Raw genomic sequence first — 23,968 nt, 5'->3', positions numbered from 1 at the left:
CTTCCAGACAGCTAGTTTTTGAAAATACTAAATGACTCTAGGTTCCCTTTTAAAATGGAAAGGGTGTGATTCATGCGTATTTGTGAAGTTCCAAGTGCATTTCTCTCTTACTGATACAATGGCTGGAACCCATGCATTGTGGAGACCCCTTGTTGGTTGACAGGGTGAAAGTGTCTTCACGGTGAGTTTGTTGATGGTGTTCCAATACCCACAACAAGTATTTAGATTAGCCCCCTGTGGGCTGCCATGCCAGAGCTCCTTGGAGTGTTCCCATCCTCTGACACAATGTTTTCCATTCTTTTATATTCCATCAAACATGTCAAGGGAGGATTAGGTTGAGCTATATGAGGTTTTCTTTGGCACAATTTACACAGGAACACTGAAGAAGCTAATCCCTGTCTGATAAAGCCTGGACAGAACTGTCAGTCATTTTCTTTTTCCTTTATTCATACAACAATGTCCCCATATAAGGAGGAGCCCTTAACCGAGAGGCCATGTAATGACTTGCTTTGTTGAGGGGCATCAGGAATGCATATTTTTAGAGTACACCTTTTAGCTCTCACATGGTCACTAAAGCCAATCTTAGAAGTGAGCCTAGTGCCATATGCCCCTTCCAGGTCCCTGAAGGTATTCTGAAGTCCAGACCCACAGTAAGACCAGGTGAGAACATGGACTAAAGTGACCAGGGAAATCAAAACACCAAGCCGGTTTTTAAATGGTATGAAGAATAGGCAGGATTATCATCTGGATTGGTCTTGGGCTAATATTCACTTAATCAGTCTACCCGGGGAGGCGGCTGCAGAAATGTAAGATATGGTACCAGAAAGAAAGTGTCCATTTGTTCATTCTTTCTTGAAGATTCTGTTACCACAGCGATAAACAAACGGTGCTGATAATAGCCCCCTTCCAAAATAGGTGGATAAATTACTTAATGTGGGTGAACTTCCATGGGTGAACATGGAATATCTGTGTTTTTAACTGTATGTGCTATGTTATAGCATAGCTATTCCACATACTAAAGGTTTAGGTTCTAAAAGGTTATTTGTCTGGCTCTCTATTTAAGACCAAATCTTACAGTGTAGCCCAAGCTAGACTTGAACTCATGATCCTTCTGACTCAGTCTGCCCAGTTCTAGGATTAATGCTTACAATCCTTTAGCTGCAACCTTGGCACCGCCACCCACAGCCTCCATTTCTGTTTTCCTCCCTAAAGCCTGTCTCTTCCTGTTGTTAAAAGGGCTATTTGCGTATATGTATATGTAGGGATTTGGACACATGAGTGTGACAGTAGAGGCCAGAGGCATCAGATCCCTCTGGATCTGGAGCTGCAGGTGGTTGTGAGACATGCAACGTGGGTCCCGGGAACCAAACTTGTTTCCTTTGCAAGAGCAGTATACGCTCCTAACTGCTGAGTCATACTCCAGCCCCTAGATTCCATTTCTTAAAAGTCACCCCCAGATGACTAAGATCCATTTAAGCTGCTGTTATCCAGACTCATTTCCATAGCGACAAGCATCAGTGGTCCCAAGAAAGCTTTACATCCGGGAGCACACATCTCTTCTTTACTTCTGCTGCATGCCTCCCTCACTGTGGACCTCTGCTGTCTACAGCATTCTTGTTACTGGAGCCCAAAGCCTGGGCTCTGACAGCCCTTACCAGCTAACCTTGGCCGCTGGCCTTCCGTATGCCAATTAAGAGGGCAAGCAATAACAGAAAGCAGAAATGGGAGATTTACTCAATGTGACCACAGTGGGAAGAAGAACAAACAATGAGATCCAGTGACAGTCTCCCCAGCAGGGGTATTGGCATGACATTTTGTGTCAAATAGAGGATAAGAAGAATGATGGCTAGACAGCCCTGGTCTTGGTATGATCCCGACCAAAACTGACTCACTGTGTCTCAGAACCTGGCTCCTGGTGCATCCTACAGGTTGTCAGCACTTTGTGAACTCTCTTTCGGAGAGGCAAGTTCTCCCCTCAGGTTTTTCAAATCTTTCTCTTTCCCAGCATGAGACTCCTGAGAGAGAACTCCAAGTCCTTGGGAAATTCCCAATTACTGTCTGTATAGTCTGGTAGTTGAGGAAAGAGGCACAGGTATCTCTTTGAATGCGTTCACTCCTGCAGGGATGGTTACACCATCACTGACACCCAACCATCCACTGTTCTGATGCTCTGAGGGCATGAATGTGCCGCACTCAGCCCCTGGAACTACCCATGGCTTCCATCGGATGTGTCGTCCACAGGCTCTGTCTTAAGTTCCCTCCTGAACTCCTGGCCTTCTCCAGCACTAAAAAGGTTAGACCAACATCATTCTTTGCTGCTAGCATTTAGTTGTAACCTCAGCAAGTTGTCCTTTCCACTTGGACTTCCACTTTTTCCTTCTAAATCATCATTCATGCTTTGGTCTTCATTTTTTTCCCTATTGTGCCACAGACCTCTTGTAACATTTAGCACTGTTCCCTGACTTGCAAATTTGCAAAAAATTATCTCAACTTTTGTTTCTATCCTAGGCATGTATGCACTGATGCTCATAAGATTTCTCAGACTGAGTGCAAATCCTGCTCTCATATTCCTGAGTAACCAGTGGTGTGTGGCTGCTAACATCATCTCTCACAGGGAGCAATGTGGGTCTCCTAAACTCTGTTTTGTTCGTACCTGTGACCATCTTTAATGGAAAAATTTATAAGCAGAGGCACTCCTGTGTAAAGAGGGATGGGAGACACAAAAGGAGAAAAGAGACAGTCTTTGTGATCTTACACCATGACTGGTAAGTAAAGGCATACGAGTGCAGAATGGCCAGAGACATCACCATCACCACCCAGTCTACGCACGAAGGTGTCACTGGAAACCTTAGAGAGCCCCCTGCTGGGTAAGCCCCCTGCTGGGTGCCATATAATAAGAGGGATGTTGACACTCCCTCTTTGGGTCTCTTTAACAAGTAATTTTAAAACAGACCCTCCAGAAAAAGCGCAAGGGCAGGCAAGCTGTGACTGTTGGTAGCTGCTGGAGGGAGGGAGACGGAGGAGAGGAAGAGAGAAAGACTTTTGACTCAGGCTGTTGTGTTCAACAGTGAGTGTCAGAAATCAGCAGCAGCATGACCTAGCAGCAGGCGGGCTGAGCTGCAAGGTGGAGGCTCTCTTGAGTGAGAACCTGACAGAGGGCATGGTTCCTAGGAAGGAAAAGTACACTATCTCATTAAGTGGATAATTATTCCTCCCATCTCCTAACATGGCTTTCAGTAATCCAGCCTTCTTAAAGGGTTGTCTTTGGCCATGTGACCAACAGTCCCAGCTGGATTAACTCTTAGTGGAGGACACAGCAATATATAATGTTCTAATCTTTGGAGCAGTTCAGTATGTCCCTATCTTCACCCAGGACCAGAAGTAGATTCCATTAGGGAAGGTCCATCTTGGACGGTCTTTAAGGTCTCTTTCACATTTATCCCTTAACGGGGGGAGGGGGAACCCTAACATCACTTATGAGATGGGCTGAAATTGGGGAATAGATAAAATCCATTTCCATCATGGAAATCCAGAGAGCCAGCTCCAAAGCTGTCCACCAGGGGGAGTTCATGTCTAGACTGGAGCCTCAGAGACACCCTCACAGAGAGCCTCTAGGTCAGTGGTTCTCAATCTGTGGGTTGTGACTCCCCGCACCCCATTGCATACCAAATAGATATTTATATTACGATTCGTAACCGTGGCAAAATTACAGTTATGAAGTAGCAACAAATAGTGTTATGCTGGGGGGGGTCACCACAACATGAGTACTGTATTAAAGTATGGCAGTGTTAGGAAGGTTGAGAACAACAGCTCTAGGTGTGAGTGCTCACTTAGGAGGAGAGAGAACAAGGAACTAAGAGTCAGAGCATTCAGCAAGGCCATGGCTCTTGGAGACCTTGACTTAAGCTGCCTAGACAGTTTTTTAATCTTCTGTTCTCATCAAAAGTGACTCTTAGATGATTTCATCAGAAGCTGAGGCACTCCCTGCTGCCCAGGACCAAGGTGGATGGGAGTCCTTGTTTTGTGGAGATGAAATTCCCTCTGTCTGTGTATCTAGTCCATCCTGAGTCGGCTCTTTTGTATGTGTGCATGTGAGGGCTGTAGAGGGAATCCAGGGCCTTACTTGTGCTAGGCAAGTATTCTACCACTGAGCTACATTGCCTGGGCCCATCAATAGTATCTACTCTGTCTGCATTTGAAATCCTCTGGTGTGGATCTTACATGTTCCTTACTAGGTTTGTTTCCAAACAACATAAAATCGTTGTTGTCATTGTCAACGGGGATCACTGAATTTTTTCATATACACTGAACAAGTATCCAGACATCTGGCCTTGCCTCCCTAGACAGCATTGGTTAAACACAGGACCATCAAGTGGTCCAGGCAAGCTTCAGAGTACCACGGGAGTCATAGCCTGTAGAGGCACTCATCTGGGTGCTTGCCCAGTGTGATGTCTCCATGAGGAGAAAGGCTCTCAGTAGAGGCCCACTGTCTGGATAGCTGATGCAACCCGGCCTTGAGAATGAAAAGCCACCCTCCTCTCTCTCCTTGACTTGAAAACATGTTGCCGTGGGGTCATAAAATTTGAAAAATTAAATGGAATATGGGCATTCTCCTTCTTAGGGGAAGAATACCTCACTGCAGAGTGTTCTAGGAGTTTAATCCTTAGACAAAATGCTACACTTACAAAGACCAGAAAGGAGCCCATGGAATGAAAGAGAAATCGGAGCAACCACCACCCGTGAGGTTTCCTTGGAACGGGCACTGAGTGCACTTCTCTTTACACTGCCCATTTCCTGTCAGACAAGTGAGACACACTGATAAGAAGCCAGTGCTGAGATAATGCGATTTGCCAGAGCGTGCTTCTACTCAACGGAAGCCCAGAGCCAGCTCTCTCTTCAACTGCTTTTAGCTGCCTTCTATGGTAAAGAGGTCAGAGAGTGGTACCATCAAGAGATTGGAAGAAACTGTGTGTGTGTCTGTGTCTGTCTGTCTAACTGTCCATCTATCTGTGTGTGTATGTGTCTATGTGTCTCTGAATATGTGTGGGTATATGTGTATGTGTGTGTTTGACTGTCGATCTATTTGTGTATCTGTGTCTCTGAATCTCTCTCCCTCTCTCTCTCTCTCTCTCTCTCTCTCTCTCTCTCTCTGTGTGTGTGTGTGTGCGCGCCTATCTTTCTTGGTGGACAGAACTTGAAAGCTTGTTTATTTCATTTAAAAATGCACACATAGACTTTTTCTTTTCTTTTTGAGATTATAATTTGATTACAACATGTTTCCCTTCCTGTTCTCCCCTCCCCCATATGCCTTCCCTACTCTTCAAATTCACAGTCTCTGACTCTGTCCCTGTCTCCCTCTCTCACTAATTGCTATTGCATACATATAGGCATGACTTGCAGACATTAAAGTTCTGCTCAGTTAAGAACTTGAAATGATGGGCTAGACAGATGGCACAGTGGTTAAGAGCACTGTCTGCTCTTCCACAGGACTCAGGTTAAATTCCCGTACCCACATGGAAACTCACTACTGTTCATAACTCCAGTTCCAGGAGACCCAATACCCTCATACAGGCATCCATACAGGCAGAACGCCAATGCACATAAAATAAATATAAAAAATTAAAAAAAGAGAACTTGGAGTTTGTGATGTTGAAACATTCACCTATGTGAGCAGCTCGTGCATATCCTATGGCTGTGACTAACTTAGGGTAAGTGCAGAAAACTCAGAATCCCAGGTGGTGATGAGGGGACTTCTGAACGCTGAAGGTCAAATGTTTCTGGAGAGAAATAGAAACTAGGAAACCCTCTGGCGTGGGTGCTCCGGCAGAGGGGGAGTCTTAGAGTTGTAAAGACTCTATTTGTAGGCACTTTCTCCCTCTTACCCTTCAGGCCTTCATACCAGGAGAGAGGGCAATGGGGAGAATACGACTCAAACCACTCAGTGTGGAGAAAGTGGAGCCACGCTGGGTTTGAAGCAGGACTGATTCACTTGAAGCCACGCCCGCCCGTCTTTGCACAAGGCAGGCTCTGGGGCTCGGTCTCCGCACTATTAGAGCTGACAGACTCGGAGCCTGCGCACTGCTGTCGTCCGGAGCTCATTTTCTTCCTGGCGAGCCATGCTTTGGCAATGCAGGGAACCTCATCTCTCTTCTTTCTGTTCCTCCACTTTGTCCTTTGTTCACTTACTTTGCTTTTCGGTTTTATATTTCATTGCAGTCCTGAGTTATTCAGAATAAGGAGTTACGAATTGTTCCCTGTTTGAAACTTGTCAGTAGCTTCCCCTTGGGAAAGGTTACAATCGTTAGTCCATGATGTAGTTACAGCCACTTTGTCCTTAGGCCCCTCCACCCCATCCTTCACACCCAGTCTTTCAGTTCCGTTGCTCTTCGTGCCTTTTTGTGACACTGAAGCTTTGCTTATACCAGTTCTTAGGCTGGGACCCTGCTCCCTGGTGTCACCCTGTGACTAATGGTGGCGGCAGCACCTGGGTTTCTGATGGAAGTGTAGCACCCCCAGCCCCAGCCAGACCTGGTGACCTAGATGTGTCATGATTTAAGAAGCTCCAGCTTAGGATAACCTGGCCACACTTTCTCATAACTCATTCTTAGTCTTCGAAACTCACCTCCAGGAAGCTGAGGCCAAAGCTTCCAAATGCGGTTCAAACACTTGTACGTGGGCAGGGCGGGGCTTTCAGGGGAGTTTCTTCAGCTGTATACCTACCTATACGAAGCAGAGTTTCTTCATAGGCGTCAGCAAAAACAGTCATTGCAGCACACCAGCTCCAGAAACAGATGTGAGAAGCCAGCTGTGTCTGACGCCCAGAAGATCCACGTTCAGATGTGGTGGTGCACACCTGTGATATGGCGCTGCACACCTGTGATATGGTCATGCACACCTGTGCTCTCAGATGTGGTGGTGCACACCTGTGATATGGCGCTGCACACCTGTGATATGGCGCTGCACACCTGTGAGATGGCGCTGTACACCTGTGCTCTCAGATGTGGTGGTGCAGACCTGTGAGATGGTGGTGCAGACCTGTGAGATGGTGGTACACACCTGTGAGATGGTGGTGCACACCTGTGACATGGTGGTGCACACCTGTGACATGGCGCTGCACACCTGTGACATGGCGGTGCACACCTGTGATATGGTGGTGCACACCTGTGCTCTCAGATGTGGTGGTGCAGACCTGTGAGATGGTGGTACACACCTGTGAGATGGCGGTGCACACCTGTGATATGGCGCTGCACACCTGTGATATGGCGCTGCACACCTGTGAGATGGCGCTGTACACCTGTGCTCTCAGATGTGGTGGTGCAGACCTGTGAGATGGTGGTGCAGACCTGTGAGATGGTGGTGCACACCTGTGACATGGCACTGCACACCTGTGACATGGCACTGCACACCTGTGAGATGGCGCTGCACACCTGTGATATGGCGCTGCACACCTGTGAGATGGCGGTGTACACCTGTGAGATGGCGGTGCACACCTATGATATGGTGGTGCACACCTGTGAGATGGTGGTGCACACCTGTGACATGGCGCTGCACACCTGTGACATGGCGCTGTACACCTGTGATATGGCGGTGCACACCTGTGATATGGTGGTGCACACTTGTGCTCTCAGATGTGGTGGTGCAGACCTGTGACATGGCGGTGCACACCTGTGATATGGTGCTGCACACCTATGATATGGTGGTGCACACCTGTGAGATGGCGGTGCATACCTGTGAGATGGCGGTGCATACCTCTGATATGGAGGCGCACACTTGCACTCTCAGATGTGGTGGTGCACACCTGTGAGGTGGCAGCGCACACCTGTGAGATGGCGGTGCACACCTGTGAGATGGCGGTGCACACCTGTGAGATGGCGGTGCACACCTGTGAGATGGCGGTGCACACCTGTGCTCTCAGCACTTAGAAGAGGGAGGCAGGAGAACCAAGAGTTCAAGCTCAGCTTTAGCTGCCTAGTGAGTTTGAGGCTAGCCTGGGCTACAGGTGACCCTGCTTCAAATAAACAAGTATCATCAACAACAACAACAAAAATATCTCAAAAGCGAATATATAAAAAAACAGTGTCATTCTTCACAGAGAATTTTTTATGAACTTACAAAAGTATAATTTTCTTTCATAAAATAAATACTGCCTTAATAGTTTGTTGATTTAATATGCATATGTCTTATATTATTAGCAACTATCTATTTAACATATAATATTAGATGCATACTTTTATATTAATATATTACTATCTAATATTTAATGGATTACTGAAAAATTTTGGGTTTGAATTTCCTACAAAGGTTGTAGTCCACACAAACAAAAGCACTTTGGAGTTCTCAGTATTTTTAACATGTAAAAGGGTCTTGGGATGAAAAGTTTGAGATCCATTTTCCTGGGATTAGTTAAGTGTCTCTTCTTAGCAGGCCTACAGTGTGATATGAGTATCTTTCTTTTATGTTTATCACTTTATGACATATATCATATATGAACGAACAGATGATGCACACGTACATATAAACATATAAAGATCTCATTGTGGGCCACAGCTATGTCCTGTTCATCTCTTTGTTTATTGAACCTAGTGAAGTCCCCAGCATCTCTAGAACACTATGAAGAGCATGATTGCTATCCAGTCTACTCCAGGTAGATGATGTGTGTATCATGAGGTAAGTCACATGTACACCCCACCAGCAGCAGTCCTCAGCTTGCTCTGGCCCCTCCAGATTTGCTCAGTGGCTGACTGTTCTACCTCTAATAGAAGTATGGAGGCCCAGCGAGCACACTGGCCATCTTGTCTTGTCCAACACTGGTAGACAAGGACTAGGGAGAGCCTGAAGAGAGACAGGGAAGCTGAGGCCTCAACCCAATACTCCCAGGTTCTTGTCACCACCAGAAAAATAATTCAGAGAAGAGGCAAAGGAAGGAGAAGCAAGAAAGCATGGTTTATTAGGGGAAGTAGACAAGTAAGACAAAGATACATGACTAACACCAGCACTCAGGAGGCTGAGGCATGAAGATTTCCCTGAGCATAAGACCATCCTGGGCTGCAGAGCAAGACCCTGTCAAAAAAAGGGGGGGGCGCAAGAAGAGCCTTCTTAAGAGTCACGCTTTACAGATGTTTTAGTGAGCTTTCTGCTAATCCAGGGCACGTTGTGTGGGGTTATCTGGTTTTGATTTTTGGGGGTAGGTGATTTGACAAGATTTATTTTATTTCTTTTTCATATCACGATACAGGACATAAGGTGAGAAGTGTTGTCCACACTTGAGGCTGATTTCCTTTCTGTATGAAGAGCATGGTTGGCTGATCCCAAGCACGTGGGCACTCTATGGTTTAAGGTTGTGTTTTCACGTATCTTCTTATTAAAAAAAGTTTCTTCTTGCTCCATGGTCCATCCCTATCTCAAATTACTCTTCAGCAGGGCATGCTGTACTTTCTAAGGGACGGGCCTCTCACAGGTACAGAGAGAGGACAATAAGAGCACAGATAATGAGGTGGCTCTCCTGCCTGTCATTGGCTGACCTTGACCAAACATAAACCAACCATGCTACATGTTTACTAACTTGATGCCACTACTGCTCCCCTTTGGGCACAATGGCAGGCCCCTGCAGGACACAGTAGTATTTCAAAGTGATGAGCAGCATAGCCCACCATTTAGTGAACCTGGCCACAGAACTCCATCTATGGTTCAGGAGAAACAAAGCAAAATTCAGATTACAGCATGATGGAGAATGGTAGGTGATGGGAGGTACTTTACACAATGTTTCCATGAGTGGTATCACTTCTTACTTTACCTACAGTGTTTCCACCAATGGTATCTATCAGGTTTTACTTTACCTGCATAGTGTTTTCAGTCAGTGGCATGGCCTCTTTCTTTACCAATGAAAATTAATTTCCCTCTGAAGAAGAGGTGATTGGAAATTAAAACAGGTGAAGTCTTGTAACAACTCTCCGATACATGAGTTATCTTGGTCAGTGTTAACTGAGTTATCTACAGGTGGTTTCCTCATCATGGTACCACATATGTTAATGGACTTCCCTAGGCTGAGGAATAAAACAAACATGTACACCCCCCAGGGCACACCCAGAATCTGCATGTTCTTTATCTGCACACAATCTGAACAAACTCAGATCTCTGGTTTTCAAATTCTTCACAGATTAAGAGAACTGAGTTCCAAGGTGATAGAGAAGGTGGGAACACTGGTGAATGGAAGTAGAAGCTTAGCTGTGTATATGTGATATTCAGAGTCAACAAAGTTTGCTAAGTAGGGCTGGAGAGATAGATGGCTCAGTGGTAAGGAACTTGTTCAATGTGAACTCAATGCCAACCACTCTCCAGGCTGTCAATACTAGATTGGATCTAAAGTATCTCCCTTCCCGTATCAGGAACCTGGTTCTCTGTCTTCCCATCATGCAGTGGGCACTGTCAGGCTACCCAGCCTCTGTCGTGTGAAACAATCTGACATATCTCCTTTTTATAATATAGACACATTTTATTGGTTCTGTTCATCTAGAGAATCCTAATAATTCACCTTTAGACTCTCATTACCATCTGAGAAGGTCAAGGTTTTCATTTGGGTAGAAAAGTGGACAATAATATTTACATGTCATATATATTGAATATACACACACACACAGACGGGGGGGGGGGGGGGGAGGGTCAGGGGCTCAATACATAGCTTAGACTGGCCTCTCAGACTTACTGTGTAGTCTGTTGTGCCAGGTTCGTGGAGCCCAGAGACTAACCCAAGGAGTCTACAGTATGATGCAAAAGCAATAGGTTTCTTTTTATTGTTCAAGCTGGCCAGCTTGTGTAGGAAGAAGCCTGTATGCCGCCATTAACCATGTGACTTACTAGAGGCGCATACAGATGAGGTAATAAAAGGGCGGTTTACCACACCACTAACCACACCCACTTTAGGCATGACTAAAGACATATACAGACGGATGTAAAGACGTATACATACATAGGCGGTGAACTACGTCACTATCCAGGCCCACTTTTGGGCATGCTAGGGGGCGTTACGGGGGAAGGCAAAAAGACAGCACACAGGAAGTCTTGGTCTCTTTTCCCAGAGTCCTCTTGGACTCCTAGTCCCACCTATCTAGATTCCTATTGGCTCAACAGTGCTTTATTGACATAAGACTTCCCAACATCTCCTCTTTTCTGTTTAAACAAAAAGAAAGGTCTTAACTTTAACACAGTCAAATTGTATATAACAGAACAGTTATCAAGTAAGAACATAGTTAAAATATTTTAGCAAGATTTAAAGAAAATATCATCCATCCCATCCTTGTGAGTCCAAAGTCCTATATGTAGCTTATCTTTTATCATAACTAAGGAAAACTATAATTATAACTATCTGTCTTCAACTCCATCAAAGACCACAGAAGGATAATATATACACACTAGGATTGACAGAGACATCTTGCTACCTGGACAGTCACCCAAATTTCCTCTGTAACGTTGGGACATCCATCTTCAGCCCATAGGCCACAATATGTCTGGAACACTTCTCAGCAAAGCAGGAAATTTTAAACTGTCCATCTGCAAGCTTGGATCTCACTCCACGGTGGGGAAATGAGATGCCCACCAACCAAAAAGAGAAGCTTTTAAAGGGGCAGACCATAAGCTTGAAGGCCACAAATTTCAGAGTTTCCATGGTTACTTAAGGCCATACAAAGTACAGAGTAAAGAGGAAAGGTCAAATGGTCTTTAAAAAAAAAAAGACAGGGCCTGGGCTTGCAGGGTTAAGGGGTCACAGAGTCTGTCATTTATCTCCTGGGCTGGGAGACCTTTGTTTTTTTGTTTTGTTTTGTTTTTTATTTTGAACGAGACAGGGTTTCTCTGTATTATTTTGGAGGCTGTCGGTCCAGCCTAGCCTCGAACTCACGGAGATCCGCCTGCCTCTGCCTCCCGAGTGCTGGCATTAAAGGCATGTACCACCACTGCGGGGAGACCTTTGTGACCAGCAATTAGCAAAGGAATGTTAACAGGACTGGTGGACAGTCACCTCCCTTACTCTGAGAGCGGGGGCTCAGTTGCCAGCCATGGCACTCCTGATTTAAGGAGTTAAATTTTCCTTTACCACTAGAAGTTCCCTTTCTCTGTATAGATTTAGGGCCCAAGTTTTTAAACTTCTATTAATTTTTAATTTTTTGGTCCTTCAGTCCAGACTGACTTGAACTTGTAGCTCTCCTGTCTCAGTCTCCCAAGTGTTAGGATTACACGAGCATGTCATTATCCCTGATTGTAAACATTTATTTTTGTAAGCTTATGTGACTGAGCATGCCAACTGTCAAGACCTTGGGGTCTTGGCATAGTCACAACGCGGTCCACCAAGAGCAGGCTACATCACAACACAGAGCAGATCCGGCAGCGAGGGCTTCTGCGATCTGGAAGAACAGCACAACCTAACACAGGAAGCCCATGTGACATGTGTGAAGGTTATGCCTTTTATACATTGAACAAAGTGGCCATGTCAGATCGGCCTGTTGACCTTTGCCCCCGATGAGAACAACGGTCCAGCCTCCTAATCAGTTCAGCTGGAGTGGCTAGCTGATCCTGGAGGCAGCTCTAATGGCTGTCTTGGCTCTTTCCCCTCGGAGCCTGGCTGGCTGCTTATCATTGATAGAGTGGCAGAGCTGTTAGCAGTTGTTCCTACAGCACGAGATCTTCACATACATAGGATGGAATAATCAAGGGAACACACATGCGCGCGCGCGCACACACATACACACACACAATTATCTAGTGTCACTATAATTATTTCTCCATTTTTTTACCGACAATCTCATTTTTAAAAGGATCACACTTTAAATTGAATTAAATTTCTTCAGTAAATTCTAAAACAAAGTTGCAGTTAAATAATAATACCATCACCAAATAAAACAGCAGTTCTGCTACAAATGCTTTCCCTTGAGTATCTAATCTCTGACAATGTGGTAAGAGCCATAGCTTTTGCCCCCCAGAAAAATGGAAACCCACAAATGAATTGCATTCAATTTCACGGGTCTCAGATTAAGAAAAGCTGTTATGTCTTCTCCTGCAGTGATCAGTTTATCTCAGAAAGGGAGGGTGAAACATAAGATGAGCTTCTAAGGGTGACAGCAGCTGGAAAGGCAGCCACTGTTTAAAAAATTACTTCACAAATGATTTTTGCTTGTTTCAGTAATCCTGGGCTACATGCCATTAGCAGTTGGGCTACTATTCATATAATTTATTGAGAACAACTAATAACTAATAAGAAAGAAAGGGGAGACAGAATTGGAGAAAGAAGCAGCAGACAGGAAGAGCCAGGATGATCCTGGAGATCAAGTGACCTGAAAAATACTTCCTCAATCTCCATTCTTCCTGCTGCAGTTTAACCAGGCAGATCAAGCCAAAGGGAGAGAGAGAACACAATGGGGTCATTTCCCCACTGCTTGGTGAGGTTCTGAAAGATGTCTTTGGGGAGCTGTGGTTAGTCGTCTTCCCTTCCTCTGCTGCCAGAAGACCAGGACTGTGCCTCTAGAGATCCGATGAACAAGGTTCCTTCCATGGGGAGGTTTACTTTGCCAAAGTGATGTTAAGACTTGCTAAGGTCAAGGCTGAGTCCAGAGCTTTCAGGGGATACTTTGACCACAGTCGTCATTCGTGCTTTTACTTAAAGACATCACGCATGAAATAGAAAGCCATTTGCAACGTAAACAAAAGTCAAAGCTTTTCCGCCAGACTCCATAGATGAGCTTCCATATTAGCTGGGCACACACATATTCCGCCCCAGCTCCACTCCGCTCCGCCCCAGCCCCGCCCCAGCACTACCCAATCCCACCCAGTCCCAGCCCCAGTCCCACCCCAGCTCCACTCAGCCACACCCCAGCCCCACCCAACCCCGCTCCACCCCATCCCATCCCAGCCCCACTACAGCCCCACCCAGCCCCACTCCCACAGGTGATGCAGGCAGAGAATGCTCCATTCATTTGCAAACTGCCAGGGTGTCATTTGTCCCATAAATAAATGTTTAGTAAGCATTCCGGTTATTTTTCCCGGTGCTCAATAGGATGCAAGAACTGAAGGAAAATGAGTTTCTGGTGGTGCTTAAAGTGATATCACAAAAGCAAAGGTGTTTATTCAAGACGGTTCTGGCAGCCCATTGCTCATCCTTGCAAAACATCCTCTGTGCTGTAATCTTGTTCTCACCCACTGAGGTGTTTGCTTCTTCCCATGTTTCCTCAGGCCGTCCTCTCTGGAGGCTGGCAGGTGGTTCCCCTTTACTTCACGCTCTAATACATTTCTCTCTCAAGATATCACATACCACCAGCCTGGGACCGCTGAGCTTAGGGGCTACCAATCAGCAAGAAAATGCTGCAGCGATTTCTTTTCTCAACAAAAGAATGATGAAACTTTTAAGCTTATCAAACCCAGGTTGGGGGTGGGGGAGAAATCAGATTTCGTTTTCAGAGAATTTGAGTCTCCAGGATGTTTCCAGTGCTCCCGTTTTCTCCACTGCATCTGGTTTGTTGAAATGAGGAAACATTCCAAAGAGCTGAAGTAGTCGAAAGGCTAGCATTGTGTGTATTTGCCCAGGATAGCCAACACTTTTGGATAGGGGTACTTGGTGTGTGATGGAATTTGTTTGCATGAAAATCTATTATCTATTTGTCTATTTATTAGTATTTTTAGTTTTGTTGAGACAATGTATCCCTCTGTATTCCAGACTAGCCTTGATCTCATGATCCTCCTGCCTCAGCCTCCCAGTTCTGGGACTACAGGTACCTGAGTTTCAAGAATATAGACTCTTTGTTCTGAACTAAGCTCCGAGGAACATCTTTCCATTTGTGGAATTAGTGTGGTAAGAAATGGAAAACTGCTGGGAACAAGAGTCCCTACCATCTAGTGTAGACCTTTTTCCTAAGCAATCTTCAAGCAATGGAAAGCAACTTTGGAATTACCTGTGGTAGAGTACCCTGCACAGCTTGCAGACAGCTCAGTAATTTGGAGAGTATCCTTTCCAGGTGCTTCTGCTGGTCTAACCCAGCTTCTCTCGTTTCTGTTTCTTCAAGACAGTTGCTCTGGTCTCATAGCCTTTGCAGCCTGACTTGTCTGAGAATGACTCTTGGCTTTTATTGCTTACTCTGGCTGGGAGGGGCCTAGTGAGTCTGCTCAGTTTCAGGGATTTCCTGAGGCTATTTGAGTTCTTTGCCTTCCCACTTAAGGAGCTTCCTGCAAGATGTAATGTTTCAGTCTGGTAGGAAACTGCTACCAACAGTTACCTCAGAGGCTATCTCAGAGGAACTCCCCTGGGAGCACCCTTAGGATCAGTGCCCATGGAGGAAGTGATGGGAGCAGGAATGGAAAAAAGAAGAAGCTAGTGCCTTCTTGGTGTCAATAGCAGAATCAACCAACACCAGTCCTGGCATGGTCTACTGCCTTCATTCATTCACTGCAGTAGTCCAGGCAGTGGTCTACTGTCTTCATGCACTGCAGTAGTCCTGGTAGTGGTCCACTGTCTCCATTCATGCACTGCAGTAGTCCTGGCATGGTCTACTGTCTCCATTCATGCACTGCAGTAGTCCAGGCATGGTCTACTGTCTTCATTCACTGCAGGAGTCCAGGCAGTGGTCTACTGTCTTCATGCACTGCAGGAGTCCTGGTAGTGGTCCACTGTCTCCATTTATACACTGCAGTAGTCCAGGCATGGTCTACTGTCTCCATTCATGCACTGCAGTAGTCCAGGCAGTGGTCTACTGTCTTCATGCACTGCAGTAGTCCTGGCATGGTCTACTGTCTCCATTCATTCACTGCAGTAGTCCTGGCATGGTCTACTGTCTCCATTCATGCACTGCAGGAGTCCAGGCAGTGGTCTACTGTCTTCATGCACTGCAGGAGTCCAGGTAGTGGTCCACTGTCTCCACTCATGCACTGCAGTAGTCCTGGCATGGTCTACTGTCTTCATTCACTGCAGGAGTCCAGGCAGTGGTCCACTGTCTTCATGCACTGCAGGAGTCCAGGCAGTGGTCCACTGTCTTCATTTATCCACAAGGGAAGTGATTTTCATCTGTTGGCTTCCCTGGGGTCTCACTGCTAAGGGAAGGACCTGGCATAGGGCAGGCAGTTAATAAATCTGTTAGCCCAGCATTTTTCACAAGAGAAAGCTGGGATTCAACACAATGAAGTAATCTACTCAAGGTCACATAGCTCGGAAGTAGCCGAGTTGAATAGTTAAATGCTCTGTGATGTTTCATAACATTCAAAAATCCATTTAGCAAAAAGCCAGACATTATCAATGGCCCCTCTCCAGCCTTCCTCCCTCCCACTGATTGAAGAAAGGCATTTTAAATAAGCAGGGATTCCATGCTGGAGGACTTCTGGAGATTGTCTGTGGGCCGTTGGCAAGGGAATTCAGACTCAGTGTTAAGGAAGGAAGCTGGTGAGCTATCTCTATGCTGGGCTTGTCGTGGGCCACAGAGGCCAAGGCCTGTAATTAAATGCAGACCAGCTGCCATAGGCTGGCACTCTGACAGGGAGGCATCTTGTCCACATGGGACAGGCTTATGGAGTCTGAGATGCTCAGGGAGTATAACAGTTTTGGGTATAAACTCAACACTTAATCGTCCTTCCTGAAATGAAGCAACAAAACCCTAACCCTTCTCATCCCAATGAAGTGCAGCAGGTCCCATACAAACACAGTGTCTGTCCTGGTTCCCTGTGAGGCTTCTGTGTGTATATCATGTGGACAAAGGGGGATGTCAGGGCCCAGGGCAAGTCTACCCAGGATGATTAAGGAAAAGGGGGTTTGAGTATGATCATGTTAGTCAGTGAGGCCCACAAGTGTGTTTTTTCTCTTGCACTTGGGAAAGCCATGTTGTAGGCCCTCTCTCTGCACAAGGTGTTGGCGGCCTTGGCAGAATGGAGCTTTGGGAACTGGGGCCATAGGTGGTAGCTAGCTAGCTCCTTGGACAGTTTAGAAGGAGGAGGCACAGAGGGCTTTGAGTAGAGGTTGAATCCTGCAGGCTGAACCGAAATCAAGATGGCCCCTCACCGGGTTGGAGTCAGGAGCATCCCAGTGCAGCTCTTTAAGGTACAGGGTCTTGGTTGCTGGCATGCCTGTCCTGAATCTGCAGTGAGAATTGAGCAAGAGAGGACCACGGCATACTAGCCTACTGTTCATCAAGGCATTGACTCACAACAGGCCTAGGCAAAGAACCTTTGAAGGGCTTGGTTTGTGACAGAGAGGGGGGAGGGGCGGGAAACAGACAGGGTGGGGAAAGGAGGCCTGTGAGGGTCAAAATGCCTTCTGTTAGCAATGGCTCCCCTTCCTGCTGGCCCTGGTACCCCCACTGTCCTTTCAGATTTTTGTTTTTTTCCTGACAGGGTCTTACTTTGTAGCCCCGGCCGGCCTCAAACTTGCCATCCTTTCTCATCCTCCCAAGTGCAGGAATTGCAGGTTAGTATCACCACAACCAGGTCAACAACTTACTATTGAATGACTAGTTTTCAATGTGACTATGTGCTAACATCCACATTTAAGTGTTTGAGACAGCATCTTGTTCTATAGCTCAGGATAACCTTGAACTCTTGATCTTCCTGCCCCGGCGTCTTGAGCGCTGGGCTCACAGCTTATCCTACCATACCTGGGTTGTTTATCTTTTGTGCTGGCTTGGAGCGTAACATCTGGTGGACAGTGAACACCGTTAGTGTTGAATCATGCACTTTCTTACAGAATCATGCATATAAAATTATTTAAGAATTACTGGCAGTTTCTTGAGATTATTTGAGTAAGCTGGTGGAGAAGTGTCCAGGAGCTAGCTCAGACTCACGGTAACAGCATAAGCGTACCTCGGCGATGCATCGGGTTGGCTGGCATCGTCGTGATTATTTTACATGGAAATTCTTCCAAAATCTTCTGAAAAGCTGATCACATCCTGCAGCACTCTGGCTCTCTCATTTCTCAAAACTGGGCTCATGATCCCACCCCCTGCCCCACAGACCCTTACAGGTACCATAGGATCAGTGTGGTGCTCATGCATTGCATGCTCCCTGCACTGGTGCCCTGATACTTTTGGGGAGAGACCCTGTAGAATTCCTACTTCCTGGCTTCTGTTCTCCGATACACCATCGCTCTCAATGGCACCTGGCTGGTGAACAGCGCTGCCCACAAGTATGGAAAGTGGCCCGATGACAAGCATCTCAGCCCTTGGCAGAACCCACTCGTTGCTCTGGGTCCATTGGTGAGTGGGGTGTTGAGAGCCAATGGGGAATGGCAGTCTGGATGTTATTGACTTTGTGGGAGGGAAGGTTTTTATGGCTATAAGAAAAGGGAGTGAAGGAGTGTAGAGAAATTGAACTTTGGTCTTGGCATCCTAGCTCTTCGACGAGTTAGGCAAGTTCTCTGCTTTATGGTCTTATCTGTCAGATGGGAAATAGCAACATCTCCCTCATAGAGCATACAAACTGCTCAGTGCCTCGCTGGGGCATAGAAGACGATCAATAAATGGTTTAATAGTTGCTTTCATCATGAAAATTTCCCTACAGAAGCAGCAATTGCTTTTCTTGCAAACAGTCGACCTAGCTACTCCAGACCTGGATATCCAATCATTTGTCAGAAAAAAGAAAGTCTTCAAGCAGGTAACGGCAAGAGAGGAGGCTCATGGGACCACAGGTGGCTAAACCGAAGGCCAGGGCAGAATCAAAGTTAGGTTACATCCTGGGTCCTCCATTTGCTCTGTGGGCACTATCTGGCTTTGTATTCTTATGTGTAAGAAGACAACAAGCAGCCCTTCCTCCTCCCTGAGCCACTGGAGAGTGAGATGAGGTGATACCTAGCGCTTGCAGAGGTGCTTAGCGTGAAACGAGCCTTCCGTGGCACCAATGCCTGTAGGGCTGGCTTTATGGTCTTAGGTGAGTTGCTTGTCCCTTCTGTGCATTTCTGTCCTCATTTGAAAATAGGGATAATCATAGCAGTTAGCAGAACCGCACGGGGATAATGGGTGTTAGCACTGAGCCCTCAGTGCTGTGCTTGGCATGCAGCAAGTGACTCATAAATATTATTAGCCACGCCTCTCCAGATGCAGCTCCGGCTCTTTGGTAAAGCTGAGCATTAAGCAGAGATCAAGCCAGGAAGGGAAGGTCTACTGCCAGGTAGGAATGGTCGGTGTCACTTGGTGACTGTTACCATTTCATCAATCATCCAATTAAGATCCTGGGGATGCTGCAGTCTTGTCAAGTGTGTTGACAGCAGCAATATGAGTCCGCATAAACACAAGAGCTCTAGCTGTGTAGTCACTAGGTGGGAGGGGGCGGGCTTTGACTACAGAAGAAATTCTTTTTCCTGCTGTGTTTTCCTCCCTCCTTGTTTCTTGTGTTGGCTAAAGCAGGAGGGCCACATTCAGTGTCAATTCTGGGCATAAATGGAAGTGGGGACAGCATAGGCTACTCTGTCTTGTATAGGCACACGTGATGCGGGTCAGGCAACCAAACAGCATGGCTATGACGTAGGCCCTGAAGAGCTAGACAATGGCTTTCAGTCTACCTAGACCAGCAGCGAAGGTCCAGGCACAAAGCAAAAATCGATAACTGTAATTAACAATGAATGATAAAGAGGAATAAGAGGGAGTCTAATTTCTCCACACTTAACAGTAATCATTATGTGAATCTGCTCTCCTAATGCCCAAGGGGAAATGTATGTTTTTAAGAAACATGAATGTGCTGAATGGTGGTGGCACACACCTTTGATCCCAGTATTTGGGAGACAGAGGCAGTGCAGATCTCTGAGTTCAAGACCAGCCTGGTCTACAGAGTGAGTTCCAGGACAGCTTCCAAAGCTACACAAAGAGATCCTGGCTTAAAAACCAAAACAACAGAAACAACAAAAACCCCACAAATGTTTTCAGCATTATTCATATCAGCTAAAAAGAGGAAAAGAGCCCAAATGACAATCCACTGACAGAGAGATGTGTACAATGCTGTATATCCATACAATTAATCGATCAAAACAGGACTGGAGAAATGGCTCAGCCAGTAACACTGATTGGTGTGCACACAGACAACCCCAGTTCAATTCCCAGGACCCACAGCAAAGGAGAGAACCGACTCCCTAAAGTTACCCTCTGAACTCTACATGGGTGCCATGGCACATGTACAACTCCATCTCTCTGCACACACAAACACACAGTTATATAATACCCATAGCTGACCAGTGGGGATTGGAAGGAGGTTGGGGGTACTAAGGAGTGTGGGAGAGTGTTAGGAGGTAGGGTAGTTCTTGAGGAATATTGAAAATGGTCAACTCTATGACATATTAAAATCATATTTGTACTTTAGAAGTGAGAATTCTGTGAATTATAACTCAATGAAGCTGTTTCTAAAAGAAAACGAACTAGCCAGGTGATGGTGGTGCACGCCTTTAATCCCAGCACTCGGGAGGCAGAGGCAGACTGATGTCTGTGAGTTTGAGGCCAGCCTGGTCTACAGAGTGAGTTCCAGGACAGTTTCAAAACAATACAGAGAAACCCTGTCTCGAAAAGCCAGAAAAAAAAAAGAAGAAAGAAAAAAGGAACTGATCATGAGGAAATGAAAATTAAAACCAAAAGGGGATAGTGCTTCCCTTTAGTTAGAATGACTGTTTTTAAGAAGAGGAAGAATTAGTGTCGGCAGGAAAGAGAACCCTTACACACTCTAAGGAAGCCTCCCTCCCTCCCTCCCTCCCTCCCTCCCTCCCTCTTCTCTCCCTCCCTCCCTCCCTCTTCCTCCCTTCCTCTCTCCCTCCCTCCCTTCCTTTTTTCTCTCTCTTTCTCTCCCCCTCTGTCTTTCTTCTTTTTTAAGCTAAAAAACAGAGTTACCATATGATTAAGTAAAGCCTATCAGTGTGTGATATCCTAAGGAAGTGAAATAATTGCTGAAGAGACATCTGCACTCCTATGTTTATTGAAGTGCTATTTGAAACAGCAAGATACTGAATGGATGTTCACCAGTGGATACTGAATGGATGCTCGCCAGTGGATACTGAATGGATGCTCGCCAGTGGATACTGAATGGATGCTCGCCAGTGGATACTGAATGGATGTTCACCAGTGGATACTGAATGGATGTTCACCAGTGGATACTGACTGGATGTTCACCAGTGGATACTGACTGGATGTTCGCCAGTGGAGGGTTGCCAAAGACAATATGCTACATGAGTGGGTAATGCACAGTGTTCTCCACCCTTAATGTAAAAGGGCACCCTGTCATACGCAGTGAACGTGAAGGCTGCAACCCTTAGGGAAGTATATCAGGCACAGAAAGGCAAACACTGCAGCATCTTGTATATAAGTTGAACCGCAAAAAGAGCAACTCAAAGAGGCAGGGAGCAAAACAGGGTCACCAGGTGCTGGAAGATGGGTGAGAGGGTGAGAGGTATTGGAACACACACACTCACACTCAAACACACACACACACACACACACACACACACACTTCCAATCGGACATACACCATGTAAGCAAAACACCAATGTATATAAAATAAAAATAAATAAAATAAAAAATCAGAAGAAGGACAAAGAAAATCAAATGTATGATGCTCTCAAGTCTCTCATGAAAATGACTCTTTGGGAACTGCAAAAACAACTCAGCAGGAAACTGGAATAATATTCAGTAGAGCGGACATTTAAAGGCCCTGCTCTTCTTTAATTCACTCACCTGTGTGAACATTTCACTTCCCCCACCCAAGCTTGAAGGAAGTCTTCCTGTAATGGCTCCCGCCCACACAGACTATTTTCCTTTTATGACCTATTGTCAGCCTGGTAGCATTTACCTTGAGAAGGGCAGCCCGAGGGAGCAGCATCCTGTCTGCCATTCGCACTGGAAAACTAATCTTGTGGTGCTGCTGAGCAACTGAGATTATTTTCTGTTTAACTGAGCCTGTCTGGCAACTGAGTGAGTTTCCGAGGGCTGGAGCCAAGTCCTTTGCCGGAATTCGCAGTCTGAAACAGCCTTAAACTAGGTAGAGCCTAAACACCGATAAAACTTCTATGCAGGCGACCATATTTATTGTTGCTCAGTTAGCAACATACATTCAGGAAACAGAACCAGTCTAGATGTCCATTAACGGACAGATAAAAAATGTGATCCACATACACAGTGGGATTTTATGCAGCGACAAGGCGAAGGGAACCCAAGACAGTCTCAGGAAAATGATTGGAACCAAACATCATGATAAGCAAAATAAGCTAAACTTAGAAAGACAAGTGTCACATATTTTATCTGTAGAACCTAGACTTAAAATAATATGTATGCACAGACGTGTGCTTATGTACATGCCACTCATAAAACTGGAAGGGGGATCACTGGACGAGGGGAGATTTTTAAGGGAGGGAAGGAGTAGGCAGTAGAGGACATTCAGTAAGAAAGCAAACAGGGGACTGACTACCTGGGGAAGGTGACACCAGCTGGAGTGAGGCAGAGGCTAAGGAGAGGAGGCAGTGAGGGAGAGGAACAATGAGAATTAAATAATGGCACGTAGGTATGAGGATGTTATAATGAAACCCACTGCTTTGCATCCCAATCTGAAAAATGAATTAAACACAAGAACCAACAACATCCACGCAGGGAGGTGGTAATAGTGTGACTTCACGGCACACTTTGTCTTCCAGGTGAAGGCTCCCACAATTCCTACCACACATTTCCCTTTGACTACACTGAGTGAATTTAATTTAAATTTTAACCCAACCACCTGGTTCATGGATTTCATGTGTTTCCTGGGAATGGCCACTGAACACAAATGGGCCACCAAGCAGATGAGCGAGGCCAGCAAAGCCAAGACAGGAGATGGCAGTGCCTGAAGCCTTCCACGTGACTACCATGACAAACAGCAGATTTTCTCTACAGTTTTCTTGTTTATTGGCTTGTAGGAAGGGGTAGAAGGTGGGGAGGAGATGAAATACATATGATCTGGGAAATTTTGTCTCAAATAGTGTCAACTATAACAATCAATGAAAAAATAAGCCACTGTTAAAACTATGATTCAGTATTAGGATATGGATGTGTGACTCATTCCCCGAAACTATGTCAGCAAGCATACACTGTCATGTGTATGTGCGCAAACACATATACATATGTCATATACATATATGTCAACCGGGACATGCTGGACATGGAATTGCTTCAGATCACACTGTCTGAAGGAGCAGAGAGCCAGGGCGTAACTTCATCTGCAACAGCCATGTTCCTCGCTTGCAATTACCATGTTGTGTACAGTTAAAAATTTTAAAAGATGAAGATATAGAACATGGTTCTTGAAGCTGGATGTGGTGGCACACACCTTTAATTCCAGCACTTGGGGGGCAGAGGCAGGCAGATCTCTGTAAGTTCAAGGCCAGGACTGTTACACAGAGAAACCCTGTGTTGAAAAACAAAAAGAAAGAAAAGAAAAAAGGAAAGGAAGAAAATGGCTCTGTATTATTCCCACCCTGGTATAACTTGCTGACCCTTCCATTGTCTTTGCTTTAAAACAGATTGTGTTTGGGACCAGTGAAGCAGCTCATGGGGTAAGAGGGTAAGAGCGCTCGGTGACTTTGATCCTTGGGATCTGAATGGTAAGGAGAGAACTGAATCCCACAAATTGTCCTCTGTCTTCCACACATACAACACGATACAAACACATGTGAGTGCATATGTGAACCTGTGCACCTGCATGTGCACGGGCACACACGCAACCAACCACTTGTGTGCCCGCCCAGAAAATAAATGTTTTAGAAAGGGATGTATCCACCGCTCAGCTCACTCTATAAATCGATGCCTATTTGGATGTTTGACTTCCTTTTCGCTGTTGCCATTTTAAAGGTGTATAACTCAGACAAGCCAGACATCAAATTAAACACAAATTAAGCTTTCATTTTAATGTTTATATATATAATTTGTGTTCTAATTGATCTCAGCCACTGATGTGTGCTACTTTAGCTACTTCTCCTAAATATGTGCATTAATTTTCCACACAGGGTCATCAC

The 23,968-nt window shown here is 45.7% G+C and overlaps 1 protein-coding gene across 1 annotated transcript in view; it reads left to right on the top strand.

Moving 5' to 3' along the window:
- The window catches only part of Scd5 (stearoyl-CoA desaturase 5), a 39,733-nt gene extending 16,929 nt beyond the window's left edge, over positions 1-22,804 (top strand). The window contains 4 exon segments of the mRNA XM_040747882.1: positions 17,981-18,204; positions 19,127-19,135; positions 22,616-22,661; positions 22,663-22,804. Coding sequence (XP_040603816.1) covers positions 17,981-18,204; positions 19,127-19,135; positions 22,616-22,661; positions 22,663-22,804 — 421 coding nt within the window.
- The last annotated feature ends 1,164 nt before the right edge of the window (positions 22,805-23,968 follow it).

This window comes from Mesocricetus auratus, unplaced genomic scaffold (assembly GCF_017639785.1).
Source record: "Mesocricetus auratus isolate SY011 unplaced genomic scaffold, BCM_Maur_2.0 Super-Scaffold_100006, whole genome shotgun sequence".
Classification (NCBI taxonomy): Eukaryota; Metazoa; Chordata; class Mammalia; order Rodentia; family Cricetidae; genus Mesocricetus; species Mesocricetus auratus.
Note: the sequence above shows the minus strand (reverse complement) of the source record. Positions and strands in the feature narration are given on the sequence as shown.